Source organism: Fusarium sambucinum, chromosome IV (assembly GCF_050947815.1).
Source record: "Fusarium sambucinum isolate potato_lamoka chromosome IV, whole genome shotgun sequence".
NCBI classification, from domain to species: Eukaryota; Fungi; Ascomycota; class Sordariomycetes; order Hypocreales; family Nectriaceae; genus Fusarium; species Fusarium sambucinum.
In genome coordinates, this window is record NC_139291.1 from 4,107,915 (window position 1) to 4,125,252 (window position 17,338).

General features: G+C 47.1%; 7 protein-coding genes across 7 annotated transcripts; 1 reads left to right on the forward strand and 6 right to left on the reverse strand.

Annotated features, from left to right (window-relative positions):
* Positions 1 to 495: 495 nt before the first annotated feature.
* On the reverse strand, positions 496 to 1,353 carry FSST1_001361 (uncharacterized protein; the record flags this gene model as incomplete). Its single annotated transcript, XM_083227251.1, has 1 exon — positions 496 to 1,353. One exon carries the CDS (start codon positions 1,351 to 1,353, stop codon positions 496 to 498), a length of 858 nt encoding a protein of 285 aa, XP_083091543.1.
* A 957-nt stretch (positions 1,354 to 2,310) lies between these two features.
* Positions 2,311 to 3,064, reverse strand: FSST1_001362 (uncharacterized protein; the record flags this gene model as incomplete). The annotated part of the gene is made up of 2 exons (XM_083227252.1): positions 2,311 to 2,646; positions 3,059 to 3,064. The coding sequence occupies 2 exons, from the start codon at positions 3,062 to 3,064 to the stop codon at positions 2,311 to 2,313; spliced, it is 342 nt and encodes a 113-aa protein (XP_083091544.1).
* Positions 3,065 to 4,539: 1,475 nt separating this feature from the next.
* FSST1_001363 (uncharacterized protein) lies at positions 4,540 to 5,232 on the forward strand (the record flags this gene model as incomplete). The annotated part of the gene is made up of 1 exon (XM_083227253.1): positions 4,540 to 5,232. One exon carries the CDS (start codon positions 4,540 to 4,542, stop codon positions 5,230 to 5,232), a length of 693 nt encoding a protein of 230 aa, XP_083091545.1.
* Positions 5,233 to 5,451: 219 nt separating this feature from the next.
* FSST1_001364 (CHAT domain-containing protein) lies at positions 5,452 to 8,478 on the reverse strand (the record flags this gene model as incomplete). The annotated part of the gene is made up of 1 exon (XM_083227255.1): positions 5,452 to 8,478. One exon carries the CDS (start codon positions 8,476 to 8,478, stop codon positions 5,452 to 5,454), a length of 3,027 nt encoding a protein of 1,008 aa, XP_083091546.1.
* A 402-nt stretch (positions 8,479 to 8,880) lies between these two features.
* On the reverse strand, positions 8,881 to 10,655 carry FSST1_001365 (cytochrome P450; the record flags this gene model as incomplete). The annotated part of the gene is made up of 5 exons (XM_083227256.1): positions 8,881 to 9,052; positions 9,134 to 9,300; positions 9,351 to 9,665; positions 9,724 to 10,515; positions 10,578 to 10,655. 5 exons carry the CDS (start codon positions 10,653 to 10,655, stop codon positions 8,881 to 8,883), a joined length of 1,524 nt encoding a protein of 507 aa, XP_083091547.1.
* A 1,418-nt stretch (positions 10,656 to 12,073) lies between these two features.
* FSST1_001366 (uncharacterized protein) lies at positions 12,074 to 13,544 on the reverse strand (the record flags this gene model as incomplete). Its single annotated transcript, XM_083227257.1, has 4 exons — positions 12,074 to 12,113; positions 12,164 to 12,852; positions 12,908 to 13,290; positions 13,340 to 13,544. The coding sequence occupies 4 exons, from the start codon at positions 13,542 to 13,544 to the stop codon at positions 12,074 to 12,076; spliced, it is 1,317 nt and encodes a 438-aa protein (XP_083091548.1).
* Positions 13,545 to 15,976: 2,432 nt separating this feature from the next.
* FSST1_001367 (uncharacterized protein) lies at positions 15,977 to 17,155 on the reverse strand (the record flags this gene model as incomplete). The annotated part of the gene is made up of 1 exon (XM_083227258.1): positions 15,977 to 17,155. The coding sequence occupies one exon, from the start codon at positions 17,153 to 17,155 to the stop codon at positions 15,977 to 15,979; it is 1,179 nt and encodes a 392-aa protein (XP_083091549.1).
* Between the last annotated feature and the right edge of the window lie 183 nt (positions 17,156 to 17,338).

The window sequence follows — 17,338 nt, forward strand, 5'->3', positions numbered from 1 at the left end:
ACCTTGTAGCCACTTTGGGACAAGTTGTCACAAAAGGGGCATAAGCGGTGAAGCAGCAGAAGGGCCTTTCAAAAGTTTTGAGTCTCTGATTCCGCACGTGAGTATTGCTAAATACGTCATGACAGCCCCTATTTGAGGTCTGTCCACATGGCCGTCTCTCGAGATCGTGCTGGGCATGACTCTAACAACACTGAGAAGAGATTAAAATAGCTACAAGGTAACATTAGTTATCACGATTCTGATGTACTAGTCTAGTCTGCATGTAAATTAATATGTATTGTTGGGGCTACCTCTTTCTGCTACTTGGACTCTGGACCATCTTCAGTAACTCAGAGTAAAACTACATAGCAGATTCTACCTCAGAAAGTGCTAGCCTTCCTGGAAAACGACACTGATACTACGACTTACCTACGACGTGGGAACGTATTGGAGTAAACACGTTTTGGTCGCGATTCTCGTCCCCCTCCTCCACTCCCCTCTCTCTGGCTAGGTCGCTTAGTTTATAAAGCGACGAGTTTCAGGGCGAAGCTCATCATCGCGAGCAGCGGCCTCAGCACGCATCCTTCCCCTGTGAGTAGCAGCATCGACACGAGCAACGGCCTCGGCATGAATACGCCTCCTACGAGCGGAGTCAGCACGAAGCTGGGCCTCGACGCGGAGCTGGGCCTCGGCACGAAGCTGGCCCTCGCGAGCCTCAGCCTCGCTCTCGTACTCGCTAGAAGAACGTGGAGCAGATCCCTGACGTTCATCCATCGTATAACGACGTGATTCAGCATCCACCTGTTGCTCATTAACAGCGATCTCATCATGAGGTTGGGGTCTGTAAGCAGCTTTTTCGCGCTTTTCCATAGCATGGCGACGAGATTCGGCACGACACTGACGCTCAAGCTCGGCAGCCTCAGCACGAAACTGACGCACACGAGCGGCGACTTCACGCTCGCTCATACCATGATGACTAGTGTCATCACGAAGCTGGACCCCATAAGCAGCGGCCGCGGGGCTATCCAGTGGAGGACGATGAGGGCCACAAAAAAGCCGGTCCTGATCTGCAATGGCTCTGTACCTCTCCAGAGTCATACCTTGGTCAGCCCAATACTTGCCTGGGCTCTTGTTAGGTACACAGTCGGCCAAGACTTCTTGGTGGACGTAGGTCCAATCTGCCTCTTCCTGACTGGACCTGGAGTCAGGACGTTCTCGCAGCTTGTACCTGTGCTTCTCCCTACCTTTCTCCTCGTTGCTGCTCTCGGAGCTACTGGAGAATGTTGAACGAACCGCCTCCTTCAGATTCGACAGAAACTTGGAGGACTTTTCACTGGCGGCCTTGAGACCGGACTGAGTACGGGAAGAAGGCATATTTGCGGTATTCCGGGTACTGGTGGTGTTGCTAGAAGTTCCAAAGGTGATGTTGCTTCTGATTGGTGAAGTGTCTCTAGGTGTGGAAGAGTCAACTTGTGGTTGCTATGAGTTGGAAAGAAGACGGATTTCGTAGAGTGGGCACGGACCAGGTATTTATATGTCTAGATTTCGTGTTCACTGGCTTCTTATTTACGTCCTGTTCGCTAGTTCAATGTATGTTTCCGATTTTATATTTATTCTGTTCCTGCCATATGGCGGCTTGTGTACATGACCAGGTGTATCGTGCAATGGAGCAGCAGGTTGTTGTGTGGAATGGGTCGTTGGCTATGTATTGTTTAATTGCAGAGCAGAGCATTCTAACTAAATAAGCAATTGTGCCGCTTTAATTGAAGGTAGGCTTTGGTAATGTAAGTCGAATGAACGCCACTAGACTCTTTGAGAACACAGTAGTACACAATACGTACACAGTCCCTTTGTGTATGTGTACTAAATGAACTCATAGAGCGACGACCTTCACTGCTGAGGACTAGTTCGATATTCGTAGGTATATGAGAAATATGGCTGGCTTACCTCAAGGTAATATGGATGATCTGTACCAGGTGTATGCCATACATGTTCAACGTGTCTACTGCTCCATATTAACATTGTTCTTTCTTTGTGTTATCCCAGAACAATGAGGAGTAAAGGCAGAAGAGCCTCGCAAAGATACACAGACCCCTAGAAGATGCTAAATTTTCTATTATCTCAAATATTCCTACAAAGACTGTCCAGCCACTTATTCTTTAGGTTGGAGAGTTTCAGTTTGTGCAATATGTGGTATACAGGACATTGTATCACCGCTCGTCATGTAAGAAAAACGACAAGAATCATGTTCAAAATACATGAACCTTGATACAAGAAACTGAGTAGATGTAGATCCAACAAAAAACCCATCGGCTGAATGAGGCTCAAAACCTACTTTCCGTCACCAGGTCCAGAGACCTTAGCGTCACATCCGCCACCAATAGCTGCGCACTGGTAGGGGTCCCAAGAGAACTCAGTGTCCTTGCACTTTTCTACAAAATATTGGTAATACTTTCCAGTATCGTCGTTCTCGACGGCGATAAAGCGTCCCCCATCTACCGCACCATCTTCCCAGAAAAAAGACCAATCTTTGCATCCAGTGGTAAAGCTTTGTTTATCGCCGGCCTTTTCTTTGTCAAAGACTTCGGTGCATAGTGCAACCCATTCTTCGGTGGCTCCATCGGACAATTTCCACTGTTCATCTTGAAGATTGCCTTGCACATGGGTCTGCAGCAAATTTCAATACAGCATGGGGCGCTATAAACTATCTAAGATACTGATAGTGTCGGCTCGCTTTTGAATTAAGATCACCAGAGTTTGTGGAGTGTAGTCGCGTTTTGAATTCCCATCATCTTGGCAACGCGTATGTTGATGACATTACGGTTACGTAGAATGTTCTCTTGAAATTTGTTTAAAATGCATACCCTTGTTACATAAACGCAGTAATACCACCGACAATGGTTCAGCATCAGCAAGCACAATGTATCTCAGGCTTTGGGAGTGACATTAGCAGGTAGCTTAATCTTATCCACCATGAAATGAATGTTGGGTATTGAACTAACGTTGTATGATGTTTTGAGATATTCGTGAAAACAAGAATTACTCGCGAATAATTCCATCTGTATAATAGCACGAATACGTGCATGGTAATGTGAAGTGAACGAAAACCAGAGGTCTTGTTCTCAAAAACAGCACCGACACCTCCAAGCGTCTCATCTCACTGACGATGTTCATTGTCAACCTTGGTATCTTGGTTGTTCCACATGTCGCTATGGTTGGATCTGGAGTAGCTATAGAGCAAAGAGCCATCCCAGTGTCCTTCAACCACAGCTGTTATTTTCGATCGTGTGGGGCATATTTACAGCCATCATAGCTAACACAGCAGGGGAGTGATCGGCATCAGATACATGGAGATAGGCTTACCGAGAGACCCAAACACTGGACAACACAGACCAAGAAGAACGGCACTCACGCACGGCGACTCGTTGACCTCCAGTAGAACTGCGAGGTCGCCTCAGGCTCCAGTAGGACTGCGAGACCTGAGCAGGTCCAGCCTGTTTACCTCCAGTAGAACTGCGAGATTAGAGCAGGCCTCTTCTACAGCCCCGATTATTCCATCAAATGTTGGTGTGATTCATTTGATGGGTATAATTCGGAATTTACAACGGCTGTAGTGCGCGTTCACGGTCCTCTCGGTCGCGTTGTCGATGTTGGGTCGCGTCAGATCGATGGAGGCAATTGTTGGGGGAGGAAATGAGGAAAGGTTGATGAAGAGAAGAAAGAAGAAGAGTAATTTCACGGGCAAGAAGGAGTGAACGAACTTGTGTCATAATCGTTTGTTTGTTCGTGAATCCACTCTAGGCAGTTACGCCACAGTAGCCACAGTAGCCACAGTATCCATAATTTGAATAATGTGGCGTTATAGAATGACTTCTTTCGCGAGAGTGTGCTCAGACCTTTCTCAGCTAACTGAAACCCGTGGGGGGATCATGCCATATTCATTTGGAAAAGGATAATGCTATTCCTTTTTATGTTTTTGGGCCAACTGTGGAGGCTATGCTGGCAATGATTTGCGTCTTACTACAGAGTATACCTATCTAGTCTAGATAGTGGAATAGCTATTCCGGGCATGCTAACTGTTAAGGAATTGACCGCTGGGAGCATAAGAGACGGAATTAGTAGGTCACTTTATAACTTTTATACTATAGATCTTAGACTACTTATTTTTATACCCTAAGACTTAGAAGGCTATTCATTCTGCTACCCACCGGGCATATAGTTAATGCTGGCAAGTTTACAGAGTATTTACATATAGTAACTTTTGTTTCCTTAGATATTATTTATGCATCGTAATTAATCGGTCAATAAATAATCTAATATTATTTATGAACTGGTATTAGCTCCCACTTTAGGATAGACTCTTTACGTGATGACTACTATTACAAGGGTACGCTGAGGGATTTGAATTGCCCAGATGCTGTCAGCCAATATGAAACCAGGCCAAGACTCTGTTGGTTGACCCGTAATTTTATTTTATCGTGGGGTTATTAAAGGAAGCCAGCCGTCGGAATGTAATCCTTGTAATGTACCAATTCTTTCTGCGCACTTTTCATATTCAACATGCCTTCTACAACCATTACATCGCTTCTTTGGCCCGCAGGCAGCAGTGTAGCTGTCACAGGCGAGGTTTTCGAGGCTGAACCCACCGAAACACGATACATGCTACGAGGTTGCAAGGGCATCGAGTGCGATTACCAGACAGCATTTGTCAATCTCGGCCCATGGGCCAGCGAGACTCTACCGAAAGGCGCTGCCGAGACAGGCGTCTACGATGTGCACGGAACTGTTGATGGAACTGTATACTCCAGCGTCTGCGAAATGAGCCGGTCTGTGATCGAGAAGTGCACAGTCTCGATGAAATCCGGGATCGGCGATTCGACAGAGTATACAACAACCAGGACAAAGGGTGAGACGGGTGCAGATTTCACCCTTTCATACCACGCTGTCACTCTCACCCGCGGATTCGAGAAATTTTCCTCTGTTTCGGACGCCACTCCAGCCAGCAAGGCTTCATCTACTGATAAAGCTTCCTCAACTACCGAGGCTTCGACTGCCACCGAGACCAGCCTTGATAGCGTAACAGATGAGCCCAGCAGCTCAACTGATACGGATATTCCAAACAAAGCAGCCACTGCCACGGAATCGTCTGGCTCGGCTGTTCCCACGGAGACGAATTCAGCCGGATCTCAACCTCTGGTTCGTGCGTTCGCTGCTCTGGCTTTAGCCGGAATGGCATCCTTGTTGGCTATTTAATTTGGAGCGTACCAGACTGGAGCATTCAATACCAGCTCTTGAATCACCTCCTATTCACCTAATTATTTGGACATTTATTTAACACGTGGCTACTGATACTGTAAAAGTATTTAGCCTATTATTAATATTTTCTAGACTGTGAGAACCAGACTGCTTCAACTATCCCATGATATTGCAAGGAAAGGATGATGTTAATATGACCCCTAATTGAAAGATCCGTCATATACCGTAATGAACGTAGGGCACCCACAAGGGCCTAATATCCGATTCATCGTCCACTGCGACGATATCCCGTGCTCCTCCATCTCCATCTTGTGCCATTTCAGCTTCAATCCATCGACTCCGTAGCTCACGTGTCGCCCGGTGAAGACTCCTGCTCACAGACTCATTGCTCGTGTGCTCCTTCAGTAGCCCATCATAAGTGATCCTAGCCATGTCAACACACATCCGATCATTCACATCCCAAAGTGTTCCGATCACATGCTGAAACCCCGCTAGCTGGAAAGCACTTGTCATGTGGATAGCCTCATCAACGAAGCCTGCAGTCCGAATTCTGCTTGTTCCACATGCAGATAGGTAAGCAAGAAATGGCATCTCTCTGCCAAGATTCATTTCAAGAATGTTTTCTACCGATAAAGGATCAGCTTTCCAATCTGAAAGCAAAATACGACTTTCCAATGGGTTCAGGGAGTCGGTCCCTCCGTGCCCTGCGAAATGGAAAATGGAACAACATCTTAAAGCTGACAAAAGATCTTCCTTGTAAGTGGATGGCTCTTTGGGTGATAGTATGTCCGAACCCTTTGTGACATCGCGGATAGCCTGGATCTCTTTAGCTGCGTGTTCGAGATGATCCTGTTCTGGTGTACTCTCCATTGCCACTAGAACAAGGTCTTCCTTAACCTTTTGTTCCTGGCGTATCGGAACGTGCTGGCGTCGGCTGTGAATAAGCGTCTTCACGGATGGACTGTAAGATGAAACTACTCTATCAAGAGCCGTCTTTTCATCTTTACTCAAATGGTATCCAGCGGCATGAAGTGGAAATCCCACAAGTCGTCCTGTCGGGGTCCACCATACGTGAGACCAATTGTTATCTGCAGGTGTCTTGGTAACGCCCATGACATTGAGCACAGGTGACACGATAACATTCCAGAGCCACTCCAGAGTCTCGAGTGAGCCGCGGTCGCGACGGTGGATGTCATCCCAGGACAGAGCAGGTAAATGCACAGTACGTGCACCCGATGGTTCGATAATCAATGCGTGGCAACCGAATTGGCTAACGTTTATAATCACAACTGGTCCATCCCTTGCCGCTGCCAACAAATCTGCAGCAGATGGGGCAAGCAAGAAGGCCTCAAAGCCATGTTGAGCTCGAATATATTCCAGAAGAATTTTCAGTTCCTCTTCTTTGCCACGCATTCCTTCTGCCTCGCGCGAAGGTTGCCTAGACTTGTCGTTGTCTGCGATATTGTTCTTAGCAACAGGTACGTCAAGTTGTCCACGAAGTTGAACAAAGCGTCTGGCTAGGTCTGGGTGCTCTTTCTGAAGCATGGATAAGTCAGTCCGCAGATCCTGTAACGAACTTGCAATGATATTGCGTCCAGTTTCGAGCAACTGAACAGCATCAATTGTGCTTCGATTGTTCAGCAATGCAATAGCCGCTGCATCAGATGCAATAGCCACAGCTTGCATTAGCAAAGTCTGCCTATCATTGTTTTGTATAGAACGCGAATTTAAAAGAGGGATCAATTCGACAGTGAATTTGGCGATATCGTAGGCTTGGTCTAAGTCTGCAAGTATATCTGGCAGTAGCAAGAAGTAGCGACCGGCGGTGACACGACTCTGTGTTGGTGATGCTTTGTGATAGATAGCAGAAGTAAAGCATCTCTTTGCCTCTTCCAACTCATTCGGAATCTTGGTCTGGGAGTAGCTTTCTGCCAAATGTGTACCGAGGTTACTCAACAATGACGCTCGGTCAGGAAATTCAGCCGGAGCTGCCTCAATAGCCTGCTCGGCCATTTTGGTAGCTTCTTTGAGGTCTGTGGCTGTCATCGACTGAGAGTATCTCATCCTCAGTAACTTTGCCAAGTTGTGTAGATATTTGACTCGCTCAGGATCAGAAGTTAGTACAACTTGGAGAACCTGGCGTGCGACCTGTATAGCCTCGTCTAGGTCTTTGCTCTTTTCGGTCTGGACAGCTTTGGTCCCGAGTATTGTAGCAAGTGTAGCCAGCATTGCTCCCCTATAAACGTTGGTTTTTGGTGTGTCTTTGATGCCCTGTTTAATGAGGTCTCTGGCTTCTATCAAATCCGATAGTGCCCCTGACCTAGTGTTTCTTGCAAGAAGTAGATTGGCGAGATTGTTAAGATGTCCAGCTCTGCCATTTTGGGATTTTGAGGTGGAACTAATGACATCTCTCCTCATCTGAATCGCTTCATCCAAGTCAGAAATACCTCCGGTCCGATTGAATCTGTAATAGAGTAGGTCTGCAAGGGTACCTAGTCTGTCGCCTCGCCCGGATTGTGTCACCTCTGTGTGATCAACAGCTTTTCTTGCAGCTACGATTGCCTCATTGAGGTCCTCCACATTTCCTCCCGCCGTGTAACGCTCTCCCAGTTGTAATGCCAGGCTAATCAATATCGCGTGCCGGTTTATATAACCTTCAGGTGCGGATGAATTGGCAGTTCGGAAAGTCTTGACAGCTTCGTCTAGGGCTTCACTTTTACCAGCGGCGGAATAATATTGCCCAAGACGATGTCCAAGGTTGCATAGAAATGTAGACCGATCAGGGTCCGACTCAGGAGTGCACGCAATGGCTTCTCGGGAAACCCTAATAGCCTCTTCTAAGTGCTTTATCTGACCTGTCTGGCTGTATTTTTCACCAAGTTGGATGCCTAGGTTGCTAAGAAGAGCCCCACGCTGAGAATAAGTAGGAGGTGCCAACTCGATAGCCTTGCGAAATGACTGGCAAGCAGCATCCAAGTCTGCTATCATTGTTGTTCGGTCGTATTTATCGCGCAGGCGGAAAGCCATGTTATTCAACAGCCCGGCATGATCAGAAGGATATGAACTTGGAATACGCTCAACCGCTTGTCGATAGTAACCGATGCTTCTGTCCAGGTCACCCAGAGACTGAGTGTATAAATACCTGGTATATGATTTTTCTGCAAGTAGATTGAGTTGCTTGACTTGGGAAATGGGGTCATCCAGGTGCTGTTGTGGCTGGAAAAACCCTCGAAGAAAGTCCATCGTGTATGTTAGACCTTGCGGCACGGGGACAAGTACCACAGGCAAGTTGGATGCGTGAAAATCAATCTATCGTCTGGCTAGGCCGTACAATGAAAGTTGTGATGAGGCGGGGTAGAGGAGAAAAATTGAGGATAGGAAGACAGTAAGCATGACGACAACCTTTTATTTACCAAGATTGCAGCCTGACTTCATCACGTGCAGTTCCTGCAAGATCGAGACGAATCATTGTGCATAAGAGACCTAAAGAGCTGTATGGAACTTGGGTGGCAATTTATTATAGGCTATATAGCTATGACATCGGCGCTGATACACTTCTCCTGTTCAGAATTGTGACCCAGAACAATTCCACAGATACACCAGTGTCTTTTGTCAATATTCCACAGACTATTGACTATTGTCTTCCTACAATTGGTCAGGAATGCTTCGTGGCGTGAGGATCACATTAAGAGGTTCTCTCTCCCAAATAAAGTATGACTTGGTCCTGTGTTCCCATCCAATGGTGCTGGGGTCCAGGCGAATGTCAAAGTTCCAGAGTACTCGAGCCAGCATCACTCTCATTTCAGCATATGCCAGACTATAAATCAGTTAGTCATCATTGTGTTCCAAAATCAGACGGGATCACAAGAATGAAGCGAAAGAGAAATAACTGTCTTACTTCTTTCCAACGCAGTCTCTGGGGCCAACTGAAAAGGGGGTTAGTGCCCTTTTTGCGTCGTTCGCAAATCGTGGATCATCTAGCCAGCGTTCAGGGTGATATTCGTCAGGGAGCGCAAAGTGGTCGGGGTTGTGATAGACAGCCCATTGCCAAACGTCCATTGAGGCCTGAGAAATTGTTAGCCACGATCAATGATGTGATTCACTAAAGTACATACTCCGCCAGGAACAAACTGATCGATGATGACATCTCCTTCATCACGGATCTTGCGCTGAACTCCATTAATGACAGGTGGGAAAATACGAAGACCCTCGTTCAGAGCAGCCAGCATGTAAGTTAAGCGTTGTGCGCTAATCATGTCAATTTCACTTTCCGACTTGAAGGATGATCGAACCTCATCGCAGATTTTCTTCAACTTCTCCGGGTTACTGGCCAAGAAGTACGTGGTGGCTGTGAGTAACGTCGCGGTGGTTTCAGACCCAGCAATGGTAAGGACTTGTGCGTTGGAAGCGAGTTCCTCAAAAGTCATTTCCTGTTCGTTGGAATACAGGTCAATATCGTTCATGACATGTGAGAGCTGCATCACTTACATTCCCAGATGCTCCCGTCCTTTTTATCATGGCATTGATAAAGTCAGGGCGACTCTCCTTTATCTCAAGTCTCCTGCGCACCTTCTCTCTTGACGTATCCATGTGCTCCGCCCATTTTGAGCCTGATTTGTTTGGCGTCAGGGCCGTGATGAACTTTCTCAGCCAAGGCATTCGGGCAAGACATCCCAGGTACGCAGCATCCTTGATACCGGCAAAAATGAGGGAGACCCAAGGATGAAGCTCCTTGTTTTCGAGACAGCCAAAAGGCTCTCCAAATGCCAAGTCGCCAATGATGTCAAATGTGGCAAAGTTGTACCATGCAGCTAAATCAACAGGTTTTGTGCCGTTTTCGCATACCTCACGAAGCCCGTTGATGAACTTGTCAATATAACCTAGTATAATGGGCTCTTGATCCACCATAGATTGATGAGAGAACCCGTGAGCAACAGCACGACGGAAACGCTGATGATCTTGACGGTTGCCGCCGATGATGTTGTCATGATTAAATTGAGCAACGACTGGGTCCTTGGAGTTCTCCCCGGTCCCACCCTTGCGATGACCACGAAGATCCTTCATTCCATCAGGATGGTTGATAGAAAGGTCTTTTGGACCTATTCTTACAATGGGACCATACTGCTGATGTAGCTGAAGCATCTTGAAATGGCCTCCGCCAGAAAGAAATGACCGCGTGTAGGGAATGTTGGATATGGCCCAGAGCTTCGGACCGGGGAATTTGCGCAGTGGATTGAAGAAGAGGTTGTAGACAGCTTCGAAGAGGAGATATCCGATCACCTTGAGGGTTTTAGTTGTCATACGTACAATATAGAAGCATGATACCAGGACAAGAGGCTTACCGAGACTAGAGCGAAAACTGGCAGTAATGCCAATGGGCATATGATTGCTCCATCTTCGAGGAGGGAGAGTAAAGCCATGGTTATTGTTGAAGGAATTTGTTGCAAGTTTGAATGTAGATTTTATTGATGAGCCACAACTTTCTGAATGGAATCTCAGACGACATGACGAAGCTTATATAGACTATTCTCTCGATACATGAGATAGAGGCAATGGAACGCCTCTTGGTCTACAAACATGGCGCCTCATCGAGCATTGCAGTTTCTCTGATACTCGGGTCCGAGCAAAACCCCGTGGGTGGATATAGTGTGCATGATTCGTGTATCATATCATGCGAAAAGTATCCAATTAATTAAACTTTGCACGAAACAGATCACTTGTAGCGTCTGCCAGAGAGGGTTATGGGTAACGTAACTCAAGGTGAGCAAATCAATGCAGGCCTGCCTTCATTGTTATCTGCCTTGTATGATAAATAGAAGTGATCGATATAAGGTCCAGTGGCGAGCGAGCCTTAGGCTTGACACCACTGGTGATCATTTTCGTGGAATATAGTTACCAGATTAGTGTCGAACTTTATCTGTTTGGAGTTATGTACTGCAACTCCAGGGGAAGCATTTGTGTTACAGTAGCACATTGGGTCTCCTCAATTTTGAAATAGCATCCACCAGGTAGAGATTCTCACATTTGACATCATCATGAACTGATACCATGTGTGATCGATGCATCTAAGGTTGTATGAAGATACAGTTTAGCGCTCGGAAATATATATATCAATCCGGTTAGCTAAGATACGACCAATATCCTGCTGCCGATTGGACCGGATCCCAAACCGGACGGGCCGGTGGGCATGGGGTAGCATACGAACCTCTTCTTCTATGTATGAAGTTGCTACTCTATTGAACTTGCTACAGCACAGGTTTTACAACTTGGTTATTGGAGGGCCACATGCTCAATTCCGAATCTAGACACTGCAATACTACCAGCCTTCTTCTCGAATACAGAAATATCTATGCCACTTTCAAGACTCTTTGCACGGCTTGTGACCGGGATAACCTGAAACCCCACTTGGCTAATGACAAGCCCTCCAAAACAACTGCCGTGATTTGTCACATGAGATTTTCAACAGGAGGTTTATGCCCCATATTAAGCATATACGAGATGCATTATGCAGAAACAAAACGGAGCATGACCATCCGACAACATCCAGGATGATACATAACCGTCGTAGATCAAGAAATCGGTATCCTCCACGGGCCCGAGACAAATACTGACGTTACATTGCATGGCAATATTCTTAACTATCCCCAGGATCAAGGTTTCCTATGTATTATTCTGCATCTAGACGTCGTATTGTGAAGTGGAGCATGAAACATGGAATCGTAGGTGTATGAGACTGAATTGTATATGTGAAGGTTCTAATCTGATAGTAATAAAAAGAGGTAAAAACAATTGATATATAGACAATAGAAACTTATTAGTGAGTGATATCACAAGTGCTTTACTTGAGAGGAGTTCCTTTGCGGTAATCACAATTATGGCTATCAAAAGGACTTCCGCAACCGTGGGAGCTGTCATGCTCAACAAACACAGCAGGCATGTTGAAGAAACAGCGAGGAAAATCTCTCCCTGGACAAGGTTGCTTGTGTCGACCTGATTACTATCTCCCTTGTTCAGAGCGCAGTCGATAAGAGCTTTGTAGTAAGTCTCGCGGTTGCCAAGGCCATAAGAAGCCATCTTCTCGTAGATATCTGCACCAACCTCATGCCACTGACCTTCACCAATAGGGTTGGGGTCGTTTCGCATGATGTACCAGCAGTACTCCTCACCATCACGCAGAGGCAACCATTGACGACCAGTGGAGAAACCACATTTCTCTCGGGTATCCTTGCCGCCAAGGTTGTCTGCAACAAGGGACAATTTAGAGGCCTTCATAACGTCATTGGCAACCTTCTTTTGGATGTTGTTGGTGATGGAACCCAAAGTAACACGGACAGTCTCGACGTCGTCATCGAGCAGGAACCAGCCGCCATTGAATAACTTGGCGATCTTGGTCTGGTATGTATCCCATTTGGGAGCAGGAAGAGAGTTGTACTCATCTTCGTTTCTACCGCCACCGGTGGCGATTCTGAGGGTGTCCTCCAGTCTGACCGAAGCCGCTTTGAAGACTTCGGCAAGACCAGCGGATACGGTGGCGGCTCCGTTGTCCTCGTCATCTCCCAGCGACATACCAGACATGAGACCAGCCATGAGACCCAGGCCAGCAGAGATGCCAGAGCCCTGCACATTGGTGGTTAGAAATAGTTGACAAAAGTTGAAACAAGAGATAACATACCACTCCAGGGATAAGACCTCCAAGGGCGTTGCCCATAGTCGCCGCCGCAGAAATCCAACCCTTCATGTTATCAGGGCTGTTATCATTTCCTCCAAAGTCCTCCATCATCTTGGGGATCTTGAGGCCATTGATAAGAGTCTCAGTGGTCAGTTGGCGGTGCAGCTCGGCGAATTTGCCATGCATGCCCTTGACAGACTGGAAGATCCAGTACGAGTTTTTGTTGATAAATGTTGTGCCATACTTCTCGAATTGCTGTTCGCAACCGATGCCGCCCATGGGATTGCAAGAAGTTCCGATAAGGCCACAACCGCTGGCACCAGATTTGCCGTCAGTACCATCCATGACACGATCCTCAAGGTTCTTGAGCCAGTTGTTCTGGTGCTCTTAATGATAATTAGTATTTGGAAACAATATCATGAGGAAGATGCTTACCTGGATGGCCTTTGATGAACAGCTCGAGATCGATGCCGGCCTCGGTCTTGGTCCAAAGGTCATCGACACCCTCAGCAGTCCTCAGATTCCAACATTTGCACATCTTTCCCTTGTCTGAGAAGACACCATCGATGTCACGCTTGGAGAATAGAGGAGAGCCCTCTGTCGTGACAGCAAGAGCCAAAAGAGCAGTGGTGGTCTTCATTGTGGTGAAGTAGCGAGAGACGTATCTTGACTTTGTTGGTATTGTGAAGACGACTGTTCAAGGCTTGTTCCTCTAACCCTTTGATGGAGTCAGACAGCCTATATATACTCATTGTTGTGGCTCAACTATCTTGGCATCATGCTGAGCTTGGCTGACAGTGAGAATTCTCAGACGTTTGCCGAGATGAGACTTGGCATAGTAGAATTCCTGGTGGTGTTGAATATTATAATATGAACTGCCGCCAGGTAGTCAAAAGCGTCTGAAGGATTCGTTGCCAAGAGCATTGTCGCTGGGGTCATCTGTTTGTTCCTGGCGGGTAAGGCTGTGTAAGGCTATCGAGCCTATCAAGATCGATGCTTATTAAGATACAGCGGCTATCATGGTTAATGCAACAGGCCTGAGTCCACAAGTTTCATGTCAATGGGAAATTCTATTCCCACAATCCCCGGGCCCTTTCCTTTCCCTATGGGTCATTCACGAGGTGGGTCTTTTCCGAGCTTACTTTGATCGCTGGTTGGGCACGTCAAAAACTTAAACGAGGCTTAGGCAACCTTGAAGAAATTTGAAACACGCTGGATTTCTGAAAGGGACATTAGGTCTTACAGTCCTGATTAACAGTCTTTTTAGTATAGACAAGGGAGGAATCAGATTACATTTTCGCGTTGTTTACACGCTCAGTCGTTGACCATCAGCCATCCCTAAACTCGAAGTGATAGATGATGATAGTTAGCACCGTGATGTTAACTTGGTAAAGGTAAAGAGACTAGCCTAGTGCTATGTGTTAACTTTATGGTTAGCAGTGTTTCTTTCATGTGCTGCCCAGTATGTTGGGTCTTTAACTGTTAAGTTTTCGGTAGATAGTACAAACACGCGACCGTACATACCTCGGCACCAGTAACACCAACATTTCATTCTAGATACATCTTGACTGAAAAAGAACTCTCTTTGAGCTATTCAATTGAACGAAAGCAGAGTCTAGCTATTATCATGTCTTGTTACTGCAACTCCAGGTGGGTGAATATACATAAACTGGTTATTACCCTAGAGGTCAGCCATGTTGGTTGCCCTCGCCTATCATGTGCTGCCCACCGAGAAATATTAAAGGATCTATTGATGTTAAGCAAGAATTATCCTATTCCTTCTTCGCATTGCCTCGAATTGAATGATTTCATCGTGCGGCCTTTAAGCCACGGGGAAAGCAGAACTTGTCTAGTAACTTTTACAAATAAAGTTCTTTGCACGCATTGTACAAGCAAAAGGACGGCAGTTAGGGAGATCAGATGCACAATGTTTACGATGTCTTATGATTAAACCTCATACATTGATCTAGTGGATAATAAAGCCGATGTCGAGTTGCGATTGAGCAGACTTGACGTAGTCTCATCTTTATTCACTGTATCGGGATTGGCAACCCGCATGCACTTGTGGCCAGGAACCACAGGGAACCGGACTGTCCCACCCATCTGTTCCAGTCTTGCGAGAAAAACATCGCATAGAACTTAGACAAGAGGGAGGGTCACCAGAACGTGGTAATGGGCTTGACAAGCTTTAAACAATTGGCACGACACGCTCGTGATTGAGGGATCTCATGTGTGGTCGTGGCCAATGACCTCTGCCCACACGAGACGTGCTTTCTTTATCTACCAAGTAATGACGCCCAGCCCATCCGTGTATTAAGGTACACCCCGGGCAGTAATTTGTATAGGATTATGTGGTCTCGGTCTCTTCGTCGATTGAAGAGGTGGTAGGGTCGGCGGTGATGGAGAATATTTGAAGGCTAGTGCCATCATTAGTGACAGTGGGGACAGAAGATATCGAGGCGTCGTACCTTGCTGCTTTCATCGTCTTAACCCTAGCTGTAGGGGCCAGCAAATGTGTGGCTGGCACGCGACAGACATCATACATCGCTCGGCCATTCGGATTTTGTTGGCAACGCGGCAGAAATGGTCAACCACCCGAAAACATACAGCACGCGGGTTGGCGGCAACGTTATTGGCGAGGGGCATCGAAGCAATCCCCTAGAGTGCAAAGAGCTTGTAGGTGGAGCTAGGACGGTCGGTGTTGGCCACCGTCAACGTGAGCTCTGGCAGACTGAACAATATGTAGCTCGTCCGGCATGGCCATCGACTCCGACCCGACGTGCTAGAGAAGGGTGCTGCTGTCGTATTATTCAACGCCGGGAGAATCCCACCTAGGAAGGCGACTGTCGACGAGATGGGTAAGAGCCAGAGTGTAGACGGTACTTGCACATCGCTTCTGACCCTGTTCTGCATAGTACGGAGGATGGACGGCCGGATGAGGCTGGCTGGGCGCGCGCTGTGCGACACGGAGCTAGGGACGGAGATGGGTAACGTCGCGGAAAAAGATGGCCGAGGTCAAATCACTTGGATGGGAGACGGTAGAAGTTGGGTTACAAGTCGATGATATGTCCTTCAATCGTTCCCCCATAGACGTATCCTTATGTATTCGAGAACATCGTTCTTAACCATCTCTACCAGGTCGCCTCTTTCGAGAGAATCGGTCTTGACCACCAACTCGTCGACATCGTGCCTGACGTGCGTCAATTCGTCGTCGATGGTTACCAACTCTGCAGTATTCTCGGAGGTCTGCTCCCCCACGCGATCAATGTCGTCAGTCTGGTTCTCAAAGAGTGCACGCAGCTTGACTATGCCTTCTCTTAGATGCCGGTTCTCGTTTTCCAATCCCTTGATGCGCTCTTCCATGCTTTCTTTCAAGCGTTGATTCTCGTTCTCCAGCTCTTCAATGCGCTTGTTCAAGTCTTCTCTCGGGGTTTGTTTCAAGGTTTCCAGCCCCTTCAGCCGCTCCTCCATCTTTGCCAGCATTCGCGCTTCCATCTTTCCGAGTATAGCTTGTAATTCGGTCGTGGCATCACTGCGCTCAGCCCCAGAGTCTTGGCGCCGCCGCTTTAATGGATTGATTGGGGCGCTCGGTGGTGGAGACCCGATTTCGTTATATGATGGAGGCAGTTGTCCAGTCTGGGCCGAGAGATGGATGATCTTGGCTCCATCGCCACCGTAGAGACTGGAGAGATCGTAATCGTCGCTACGAACTGATTTGGAACAATTTTGGCCGCACGCGTCACTGATGGATTGCAGCTGGCTGTTGGACAAGACACCATCTTGAATATAAACGGATAATGTAGTTGTATTGGAGATCTGACGGATAGCATCAAGAACTATCCTCGACTGCACACGAGCTGGTACAAGAGACTCGTCGGCATTTTTAGGGACAAGGGTATCAAAATTTTGGTTCAGTTCAAAGTCAAGGCGCGTCGTACGAGATGTGAGCTTCTTTTGTATTATGTCGGGAGCCTCTGTGGTGGAGGTGAAGGACAAGGTGTTGACGGCGGAAGAGCAAATACGCATGAGGAGCGCTGAAACGCCGTTGTCTCCATCCTTATCATCCTTCAGTCTGGTATTCTTTATCTTGATCGGTATGCTCAGTTCGAAGAATGAGGTAGTGGCATCGAAGCGTGTCGTGAAGGTTATGCTGGCGTATTTGGGATCAGGTTCGATTAAGAAACGGGTTGCGTCGCTGGACTTCCATTCGATGACAGCAGGTGTCGATTTATCGATGTTTATATTCGACATATCTATATACGCAGAAGAAAGAGGGGGTTAGTTAGTCAAAGTCCAGACTTACCAGATCACTCGGAAACAATACAGCGCAAAACAGACGGAAACCCGGTTTCGTCGACAGGTGACCCGTTGATCTCCAGAGCATAGCTGGCAGACCAAGCATCAGCCCTCCAGAGCATAGCTGGCAGGACTGAA